Genomic DNA, 11522 nt, shown 5'->3' with positions numbered 1-11522 from the left:
TGTTGCTCTTCGGTGTTATTCCGTCTTTGTTTATCGTCTCAATTTATTCATCTATTTTCTTGGAGATATGTATTTCCTTTATGAGTTTCATTGAAATCATTTGGATAAGTTCATATTAATCTTTTACTGCTTTGGATTAAGTGACCTGCTTGATAGAATTATTAGATTGGTGTATTAACTTAATATGACAGTAAGTTTGGTTTAGCTAATTGGATTTTGGGAGTTGATTGATTATGTTTGGGTTAGTTTGGGTTTGATAGGCTTCAAGAGGAATTGGGCATGAACGCAACGCTAATCTATTGTCTATATTTATTCCATAATTGTAACAGTCAAATCTTACATCATCCATAAATAACCTCCATAATTCATGACCTTACAATAATCTCAAAGTTTAGGAAGAATAATGAACACCGTTAGAGTGTTTTAGGTGCGTTTTAAATTTGTTATCGTGATTGTGTACACATTTGTGTGACATAATTATGATTCCCAAAATGAATCAAGGTACGCGTTCGTGCGATCTTGACCAAACAATCTTGATATAATAAATTGTTTAATTGTGTACACCTACTCATGACATAGTTTTTGACACACCAAACAAAATGAATACACGTAAGCGTGATTCGTTTCCAGATAATTCCATAATTACAAACAACAAGTAATTTAAAAGCGGTAAAAGGTTAAACACGCATAGGCTCTAAAACACGTATTTAAACAATTAATTGAGCTAGGAATGATTAAAAGCGACCATGCTAAAATCACGGAACTCGAGAGTGTCTCACACCTTCTCCCGTGTTAACAGAATTCCTTACCTAGTCTTTTGTGTTTCGCAGTCCGTAAAACAGAGTCAATTTCCTCACACCATAATAAATATTCCAAGCGGCGACTCTAACTAAATAAGTAATCCTATTTCGATTAATGTCACTTTAATTGGAAAAACTCCTTATTCCTCGGAAAAAGGAGGTGTGACAGCGGTAATCTTTTTGTTCTTGTACATTCATATATCAAGATTTATTAACCTTTTATATCTTTTTTCTATTTTGAAATGGTGTTTTTTTTAATTAAAAATTAAATAGATCAAAGTATTACTTAGATTTCATATTTATTTTTGCGTTTAATTATTAAAATTCGATTAAACTTGAAAATATACATCTCTAAAAAATTTTTAGAGTAAAAAAATATTTATCATGTATTACTAAGAAAAAAATTCTCTTGTAAGAATATTCTAATAGATCATTATAGAGAATCTTAGTAGCTTAGTTGATTAACTATTTGAATTTTTACTTTATTGGTGAGAGTACGATTCCCCAACCTGTAATCCTTTCTCTACCCATACCGATATACAAAGATCAAATCGATGTAGTTGATTTAGTTCGGTTACGATAAAAACAGAACCAACCCGATTCATGTACGCCCTTAAAGCAAAAAGAAAAAAAAAACTAAACGTTCCATTTGCATTGTAGAGAATATACCTAAAACTAGAAGCAAATGTTATTATAGAAAAATAAAGTTTTATACCGAGGATTTTTTTTCTTAGAAAAGAAAAATCAAACGATTTTTAAGAAAAAGAAAAGGGAGATTCAGTACGAGGTATAATTGAATTCTTATACCAGTTGAGAGGGTTTCCCGCTTGCCACTTCTTGCAACCTCTTTCTCCGGCAAATCCACTTGTAAGTTAAACCCTAATCCCTATTTTGTGCTATTTTTAGTGATAGAATCCGAATTTATGAATTGGTTTTCATTGCTTTTCTCGAAATTAGGTTGTAATGGCTATGTAATTTCTCTCATTAATGTGAGCAATGGCTCTCAAGTCCTTTTTCATACTTCCCCGTGATATTAAAACATCAGTATTTTAGCGTATAAAAAAGTACGTTTGAAATATCTGGGTTAGGTTGCTCACACCTCGACTATTCCACTGGTACCTGTTACCTCCTACCAGAACAGGTATCATATCACTCTGCCTATCAAGACTAAGGCAGATGTAAAAAGATTACCTACTTAGCTAGCGCTTGGACATAGATTTAGTTGAAACTTGAAAAAAGTTGTGTTGAAAAATAATTTTTAGAAGTTGAAGTTGTGTTTGGTCAAGAAATAATTTTTCTTTCACTTACAAAAACTGTCCTAAACCAATTTTTGGGAACTTGAAATTTTTTAAATTGCCTCCCCCCCCCAAAAAAAAAACATGATCATATTTCATAAACAAAATAATGTTTTCAATATTTTTTTGAAATAATGAAGCCAAAATCTATGGCCAAATGGGAGCTTATTGTTTGCCTCCGTTTGGATTTGAACTCGAGACCTCATAGTCAAAGAAATCCATGTTTTTTATGACGGTGCTGTCCTGGTCAGCTTGCTCACACCTCGGCTATTCGACTGGTTACTTGCTACCTCCTGGAAGAGGTACTAGATAACTATGCCTACCAACGCTTAGGTAGATGTGAAGAAATCACCTACTTATTGTTTGCCCCTGCTGGAATTTGAACCCGAGACCTCATGGTCAAAGAAAACCCCGTTTTTGTGAAACTTAGCGGCCACTTATTTTTCTTCTTTGGAGGAAAGAAGAGTTTATGGAAAAAGGGAAAGAAAAATTTAAAAAGAGGAGTCATGTGATAAATACTAGGAGCCGTTACTAGTGGATGGAAAACTTAATTGATGGGTGTATTTTGTTTAACTGTGGGAAGCTTAAAGGATGTTTTGATGTAAGTGACCGTATTTTAAGGATGTAGTTAAAGTTAGAGTGAAGCAATAGAGATAGTTCGGTTGATAAAGAGCTTACTGCCTCGCCCTTTATAGTTGCGATTGTTTTCATGGAATTTTTTTTGTTATTTCTAGTCAAATGGTCAAAAACTCTTATGGGTTCTCTATGAATTTGCATAAATGTTTTCGTGGAACATTTTGATATCTGAAAATATGGAAACAGGTTTCACAATTGCCTTATCTTGATCGTTTTGGTTTGCGCAATCGATTGTGGTTGAGCCATAAGCGCACTCTTAAAATATCTGTTGACACCATCTTGGTGTACTACGAACAAAGTGAAATTCATCGATCGATCGTAAAAATCCATATGTATAGCTTATGCAGTTCTTAGCCGCACTTCATTGTAGGTGGACAAAATTGAGACACTATCTCCTCGGCCTTGTGTAGGAATAGTTTAGTTATAGTTCAGCAACTTTTTGGGGAGGAAGATGATGGGTCAATGCATCCACACACAAAACAAGACTGTTTTTCTTTCGACGAACAAACAAGGCAGTCTAGTGTTGCCATATAATCAACTTCTAATCTAGTAGGACAAAAGTTTTTGTTTAATTGATCGTAATTATTATGGATTATATAAATCTTGACAGAGTTATGCGTTATTTGTGTTAGTGAAATAGTCGAACATCCTTGTCGGAGAACAAAATTATTTCCATGTATGCTTGCTTAAAAAGTAAAACAACTTGGTATTGTTTGAAAATGGATCTTTATGAGCCATGTCTGATAGTCTTTCTTTTGCAACTCCATCAATTTTAGCCGCTTCACATGTGTGTATTTTTGTTTGTCAAACTTGGTAGATTTTTTGGTGTACATCTTACTACAGAATAAGGAGGCATGTTTTATTTGAGTGAAATAGAACACACACTGAGATTGCCGCCTCATCTCCTAAGCCTTCCACTCAATGAATCAATCAGGGGAGAGCTTGAGGGTCTCTTTGTGGATAAGGTTTATTTTCTTCTCTATTGATTCTGCATTTCTGTTTATTTGGCATCATTACAAGTGGCTAACTTTTGTACAATGATGCAAGGTTATTGCAAATTTGGGCCTTTGCGTCTCCGTTTATGATATTCGCTCCATAGATGGCGGTTTTATCTATGCGGGAGAAGGTGCCTCAACATATACGGTATTGTACTTGTTACTGCAATTAAGTGTACTTTTTTAACTTACATGGATTGAACAAACAAGTGGCATTTTCCCTCCCATTTTCTACTCCCCTTTGATTATTCTGTACCTAGAGCTTGTTGAGACTGTTTCCGCCTTTCTGGGTTAATGTAAAATAGTTTCAGGTGATAAATTCTTTGGCATTATGAGTATCACTGTGCCGTTCTGCGGTTCTGAGAATTGAAAGTGCACTATTTCCTGCTCTATTTCTGATGGGGATTAGGGGATTCATTCCTGGACATAGATCCACACCCACACAACTTCGTCCTAAACTAAATCTCCTCCACTTTCTCAAAAAATAAAAATAAAAAAATAAATCTCCCCCTTCACTGATCCCCCCTCCCCCCCCCCCCCCCCCAAAAAAAAAAAATAAAAAAAAATAGACAAAATAAAATCTCCCCTCAATTTTCTAAAAGAATAAGAGATGTGTTGAAGTGCAAGTACCTCTGGGCTTTAATTAATCTGTTACTAGCTTCTTTGACACTATCTATATAAAGATCTGATGTCTCACTGATTGGAAAATGTGCTCCAGATCCTTATTGTTGCCTCCTTAGAGGTCAGAGGTAGAAATATAGGTGATATCTAGTAGTTGGGAATAAGTTGTTGTTGCTGTTTGTTGTTGAGGGTCTATTGGAAACAGCCTCTCTGCCTTACAGGATAGGGGTAAGATCTGCCTACACACTACCCTCCCCAGACCCCACTTGTGGGATTATATTGGGTTGTTGTCGTTGTTTATATATATGTATGTATTTAACGTATTTTTCACTTTTAATTTATTTGGTATTGATGATGACATGAGTTGAGCTTAAATGAAGATGGGGGGATTCATGTCGCTGACCCCAAACAAAAAGTATCCAATAGTTTCATCCTGTAGATCTGGAAAACTTTCTTTATGCCAAACAAAAAGTATTCTCACTAACAGCCTTAAAATTGTTAAAGGACAATTCCTCACCTTGATACAAGACCAATTAGGTTTTCGAGTCTAATATCATTTGACGAAGCGATTGTTGGATTCTACATAGAGCAATACACTACAAACTAATCAGCTTTCTATTATTTGTAATGTGTACTGTGATCGCATGTTCGTTAATATAGAAAATCATGGTCTTTTGCAGGTCAAGTTTAGACTGATAGTGTTTCGCCCATTTGTAGGAGAAGTAATAGTTGCTAAACTCAAAGAGTCCAATACAGAGGGTTTGCGCTGTAAGGCTTGCAGACTGTTTACAGTTTATTTCTCATGCAATTTTCCTTTGTTGGAGTTTCTGTCATATATGTTCTGAGACATATTTAGCGAAGTATACTATTAGATATTGTTTTTTCCTAATTGTTGCATTCATACTTTTTGACTTAGGAGATCTTTTCCTAATAGTTCGGCGAGCTTGATAGATTAATGAGTATAAGCTTTCGACCCATATTGCAAATACTTTTTACAGGACTCGGCATTATTAATGAAAGCAATTTGACTTATCAGAAAAGAAACATAGTAATGTCCTGAATAGTTGGCGTTATTAATACAAAAAGAAAAAACTTGATGAATATGCATTTTTCTAGTTCAGAAATTACACAGAGGGAATATTTTAATTCGGTACTTTCCACTTTAGTTTGGCAGAGGATAGTACTTCATCATGAAAGGCTTATTCTCAAGCTATCATTTGCAAAAATCATGCGCTAGTATATATTTTCCTTTTCATTAAGTTTCTTCCATGATATATAAGGCGCATTTTAATGGATAAGGGTAATCTCTCAGAAAAAGGCTTCTTAATGTTCGTTCAATTTTACGTTTGGCAGTGTCACTTGGATTTTTCAATGACATTTATGTGCCCCCACCTCTAATGCCATCTCCATCACGTTCTGAGCCTGATCCTGAGAACAAGTAAGTGTTTTCTTGTATCAACATCTAATTTTGTGGTGCGATTGCATCTACTGCTTGGTCTTTCTCAATCATACATCTTAAGTTTCTTTGCATATGGGTTTTTATTGTCTATTTTAGGAACCAAGTCAGATGGATATGGCAGTTTGAGGGACAAGATGAATATCCTATTGATGGCGTAGATGAGGTTTTTAGACCTAACAACTTTGCTATATTGCACCGGCTTGTCATATGATGTACCCGGAAATTTTGACATTTGATTATATAAACTGCAGATTAGGTTCCAAGTTCATAGTGTTAGTTATCCATCCGTACCTCTTGAGCAAGAAAAAGATTCAAAGCCATTCGCACCAATGGTCATAAAGGTCCGTCAAATCTTTTATTCCTTCAGTATATTAAAATTTCCGTTCCTTCAATTAAAATGATATAGTCCCATCGCTATTAGCTGGTTAAGTGGTTGTAATGCCCGAGATGCATTGGATTTCTAGTGCATCTAAACTATGTTGTTTGGACTCTCCGAAAATATTGCCGAGCACGTGTCGGATCCTCCAAAGGTAGTGCATTGTTAGAGGATTCGACACGGGTGCGGCAACATTTTGGAGAGTCTGCGCAACATAGCATCTAAATATGTAAAGGCTTTATTATTGATTGTGGAGAAACTGTTATTAGGTTGTGGAAGCTTATCAAGCTTCCTAAAATATATGCTACTCGTAACGAATATATCGTCGAACCATGCTTTTGGCATGCTGTTCATTGTAGATGTGACTTATGTAAACTCCTGATCACACCCTCTCCACTAGTGTGGCAACTGCCGTTAAAAATAGGGTGTTAACTCAGTGGTCGATTATAGAGTTTTTGTCGCATCATTTACTTCATTTTTTGCAGTTTGGTGACTTGAAGGTTGAACTTCTGAATTTTTGATTCATATGAGTTTAAATTCTGTTACTCAGTTATAAAGAAAAAACACTCTTGCATAAATTGAAACTTCAGCGTTTAATCTTGGAATTTTGGATGACGCAACGTTGTTTTTCAGTCGCACTAAGCAGTATAAAAAATGGAATGCGGATCTTCAATACGCATGAGTTTGAAAAATTCTCCTATGTTATTCTACTTTCTATAGACTGAGGAAAAGCAGTTTAATTTATGCTTATTTTTATTGATTCTGGCATTTTTTCTTGACTGTACATTACCAGGGATCTCTTGATGCTGATGGTTTAGGACCCATTTCATGGTGGATATAGCAGAAATTACTGTAAACTCTTTGACGAAGGGGAGCCTTGGAACAACGGTAAAGTTGTCTCTGCATGACATATATGTTACGGGTTTGAGCCGTGAAAACATTCACTAATGCTTGTATTAGGGTAGGCTGTCTATATCACACCCTTTAGGGTGCGGTTGTTCCCCGACCCTGCATGAATGCGGGTAGAATCTTTGACAATAAACTATATAATTTATTTTTTGTTGATAGAGAGAAAAACAGTGACTGTAATTTTGTCATCCTTAGAAAGAAGCAAAATGAGCTCTTTGTGTTACTTCAAATCTCTTAGTAGGTCCTCAGTACACTCTTTTCAGAAAGGATGATTCTGCTACTTATGTGTTTCTATTCCTATTTGTGAAATCATTAATCTATAAAATACATGCATCATGATATGCTGCCTACATCAAACCCTCTTGGAATGCGGCCTTTCTCCGGACTCTGCGCAAACGTGGGATGCTTCTGCACCTGACTGCCCTATAAATATATGTATGATTTTGTACATATAGATAAATTCTATTAAAATATTGTCTGTCACACTATATTTCTACCTACACAAGGTAGGGTAAGGTCTGCATACACATTGTCCTCTCCATACCCTATTTGTGGGAATAAATTGAACGCTATTTTCATACATGTGGAAATTAAATCTTAGTACTGAAATTTTTACAAATTTTATTTCAGTATAATAGATCAAAAGCTGCCAACAGTTGAGAATTTTGGGAGAAGCTCCTTCACTAAGTACTCAGTAATGTGGTAATAAGTTGATTCAGTCGGATGAATACTGTCAAAGAAAATATATAGTGAAGTATCTGTACACACAGGAGATTTTGTTGTACACAATGGTCCTGCTTCTAATAATCCAGTTCCACAACAACCTTTTTTAATTTCTTCAAATCCTGTCATAATTATGTAAAACAAAAAGTATTTTTGATTAATAAGAATGAAACAAAAAAACAAGGAAAAAGAAGAAGACAGCTTCTCTAACTGTTGGATAATATTCATGATAAATGCTCAAACGTTAAGAATTATAAGAATTAAGGAGTTATTTGGTTGGGAAACAAGTTATCCTAGGATTAATTATACCGAGATTATTATCCCACCCTCTCATAGGGATAAAAATAACGCTATAATCCCGGGATAACTAATCTCGGGATTAGTTATACACGATTTTATCCCAACCAGACATAGGATAAACTAATCTTAAATTTAATCCCGAGATTAATTTTTCATTATCCCTCGTACCAAACGAGTTGTTAAGTGAATGGCATGAAGGCTATCACAAGGTCCGCCTTAACATAATTAAATTTCGGTAGAGACAAAAAATACTAGATTATTTTTTCCCATATATCTAAGTCTTGGTTAAGGGAGTTATTTGATACCTGTGTTGACGGTGGGAGATAGCAGGTACCCAATAAATTTAGTCAAAGTGCATGCAAATTGGTCTTTGGTTGAACCAAAAAAAAAAGAAGAAGAAGAGTATCAGTGTACCTACCATTACCATATAAGGGATGAACTGAGTTAGAAGCATATGCTTTCTTTAACGATAGCTGGTACCGAACAATCTGAAAGCTATCTAAAAGGCTCAAGATAAATACTTCTTCATCCTTATCTACCAAAAACTATGGCAGAGTGGTACTTCTCCATCATTAACCAAAGGTCTCGGATTCGAGACTGGTTATGAAGGTGTCTTTACTAAGGAAGGCTTTTCCCTCAAAGTGAAATTTCGAGCGAGAATTCGAATTAGTTGAATTCTAAAGCAAGTACCGAATATCGGATGAGAAACAAAAAAACATTGAAAGCTTACCATATTCTTGTGGATTATTGATGAGGTCTGATATAGGAGTGTAGATGTCTGCATACAAGATTTTGCTTCCTGGGAGTTGTGATTGTAAATTTGGCAGCAATTTCTCAAGCTTTTGATTATAGAATTGAGAATCTGAATTCTCTTTTTCTAAGCAAATTCTATGAAGTGGAGATTTTGCTGTCATTTGAATTGGAAGACAACCAATTGGAGACAGCCCACTCACTATAATTTTATGACATCCAAGTTCATAAAGTTCCTGTTAAAATAAGGTAGAATATTGCATGTCACAATAATAATATACAACAACAACATATCCAGTATAATTTCACACGTAGCGTATGAGGAGGATAGTGAGCATGCAGCCTTACCCTTACCTTGTGCCCGTAGAGAGACTATTTTCAATAGACGTTCGGCTCGAAGCAAGCATGCATAATCGCAACAGTATAGAAAAAGAAATACAGTTGTAAAAAAGTCAAAGAAATAGTAACAACAACAGTATAATAGAAAATGAAAACAAAAGCAATATCAGGTAATAATAGAAATGTCACAATATATACGAGTTTAAATGATATGTACTTACGACATAAAAAGCATTTATAAAATTAAATTAATAATGAGGTAATTATAAGTAAATTTGACTATTTGGTGTGACTTTCCTCTCATATAGATCTCTATTAATGTAATGCATGTTTTATGACCTTTTTCTCATAAGTGTGAATCGAATACCAGATGGTTAAACAAAGAAAAATATTGAAGTTAACCCAATTAAGAATCTGAATTAACAAAAAAACATAAATCCTTTTATTACCGATGGTATTCTGCTCGAGCCAAATTGGTCAGACGATGACTACTTCACTTATTATTTTAGTAATAAGGCACCTATCCCAAAATGAAATGGGATAGAGTGGAAAAAACGCGAAGGGCTAACAATATTAAGTCGTTTTTCTCGAGGGGATAGGCTTGTGAAGAAGCAAGCTTATCCCCACCTCGACCGACAACTTGCTAGGTTTCCCCGTCGCTTCTAACCTTTCTCCTTGTCTTTGACCCAAGCTGTATGAGGTAAAAACTCGTCGGTTTTGCTCCTCGGAATAACGCGTATTTTTAGTAGTGTAAAAGGGCAGCCCGGTGCACAAAGCATTCTACATTCATGCAGGGTCCGGGAAGGATCACACCCTTAGAGGTGTAAAAGAGACAACCTACTCTAATGTAGGCATTAATGACTACTTTCATGACTCGAACCCATGACTTGTAAAACATACATGACGGAGACAACTTTACTGTTGCTCCAAGGCTCCCGTCTAGCAATGTAAAGGATCAATTCAAGAAAAGTGTACATTAAATAAGAAGAGAGGGATGTGATAGATAATAACCTTGACAAAAAATTGCAGCTTGTCTAGCAGAAAATCTTGGTACTCATTCATGTTAAATTCAACCCTTCTTGTTGGAATATCATAAAAATTAAAAATAAAATCATTACTCCCTGAACTAACAATAACCAAAGCACCTTTCACTATTTTTTCAGCTTCTTTTTCTTCAAAATACCCTTTCAATTTCTCCAAATATTCTTTAAAATATTCCAATTGTTTTCTCATTGGAATTACTCCAGAAATTGAACTTGTTAAATCATCATATCCTGAACCAGCTGATGCAAAACAAACCCCAGTTTTTAAATCATTAGCCATTAAATTTGGCTGTAAATATGGTGGCACACCATATTTTTTTAACTTTAATAAAAATGCTAATATATCTGGTACAAGTTTTCCATTTGAAAATCTACCTGTTGGAATAGGGTTATAATAGTCTTTTCCATAGGGTGGGTGATTGCCTTTAAATAGAGTGAATATATAGTTGTTATTTCCAGTATCAACTGTTGAATCACCAAAAACAAGAATTGATGTGAATTTTGGAATGGTTTGGCTTTTAATTGTATAATTACACAATAAAAGGGCTAAGAAGAACAAGAAGAAAGATTTTGGTGCCATGGCTTTAAAAGAATTGAACAAGAATTTATAGTTTTAATATTCCCTCCAAGGGTTCATGGATTTTTGATGGTTTAAAGACATGTGGTTATGCACACAATTGTATTCTATATATAGAGTCATATATTTACTATTTTTTATTTTTTATTTTTAAAAGTAACGTCGTTATGAATGCTTAGTTGTTACATGCCAGTTATCCCTGTGATAACTTTTGTGACATCTCTAGCTTCGAATTCTGAAGGTCTAAAGGATCGTTCGATCACGCTTTTACCGTTCGTTTTCATACTGAAATCAAAATCAAACGAACTTTTACCCTTCTGTTCCATATGAGATTTCTGTTCCCGTTGAGCTCATCTAGAATACGTGTGTTATCTTTTAATAGATGTGCCGCCCCAGCTAAACTCCCCACCTGATAATGTCTTTCATCCTGATCGGCCTGCAAGCCTCGGGTCCCAAAAGAGGGGCAGTGACTCCCCCTCCCTTCCTACTCACAGAATAAGTAAAATAACATTAAAAGCCAAATACAACCAGATCTCTCTATAAGAGCATCGTTTGTTTCGACATTTTGTGATTGCTATAGTGAAGTGTTGTTATTGAGAACATATATTATAACATAATATTAAAAATGATTCCTAAGAAAACTTGACTGTTATAATAAAGGTTATAAAAAGATCTAACTGTATATATCTTTTGTGTAGT

At 34.9% G+C, this 11522-nt stretch overlaps 2 protein-coding genes across 3 annotated transcripts; one reads left to right on the top strand and one right to left on the bottom strand.

Annotated features, from left to right (window-relative positions):
* The first annotated feature begins 1491 nt into the window (after positions 1–1491).
* LOC107831556 (uncharacterized) lies at positions 1492–7321 on the top strand. 2 transcript variants are annotated; one of them, XM_016659334.2, is made up of 8 exons: positions 1492–1667; positions 3549–3696; positions 3779–3874; positions 5028–5115; positions 5701–5785; positions 5903–5969; positions 6058–6147; positions 6976–7321. In XM_016659334.2, exons 2-8 carry the CDS (start codon positions 3586–3588, stop codon positions 7021–7023), a joined length of 585 nt encoding a protein of 194 aa, XP_016514820.1. In that variant the 5' UTR covers positions 1492–1667; positions 3549–3585; the 3' UTR covers positions 7024–7321. The 2 variants fall into 2 exon arrangements, with proteins under 2 accessions (XP_016514820.1, XP_016514821.1); XM_016659335.2 differs by having other exon boundaries at positions 1493–1667; positions 3575–3696.
* Positions 7322–7459: 138 nt separating this feature from the next.
* LOC107831555 (GDSL esterase/lipase At1g58430-like) lies at positions 7460–10878 on the bottom strand. The gene is made up of 3 exons (XM_016659332.2): positions 10215–10878; positions 8845–9100; positions 7460–7936 (listed from the first exon to the last, which is right to left on the bottom strand). The coding sequence occupies exons 1-3, from the start codon at positions 10824–10826 to the stop codon at positions 7731–7733; spliced, it is 1074 nt and encodes a 357-aa protein (XP_016514818.1). The 5' UTR covers positions 10827–10878; the 3' UTR covers positions 7460–7730.
* Between the last annotated feature and the right edge of the window lie 644 nt (positions 10879–11522).

Source organism: Nicotiana tabacum, chromosome 9, assembly GCF_000715075.1.
Source record: "Nicotiana tabacum cultivar K326 chromosome 9, ASM71507v2, whole genome shotgun sequence".
In the NCBI taxonomy this organism is placed as follows: Eukaryota; Viridiplantae; Streptophyta; class Magnoliopsida; order Solanales; family Solanaceae; genus Nicotiana; species Nicotiana tabacum.
The sequence above is the reverse complement of the archived record's forward strand: the minus strand, read 5'-3'. Positions and strand labels throughout refer to the sequence as shown.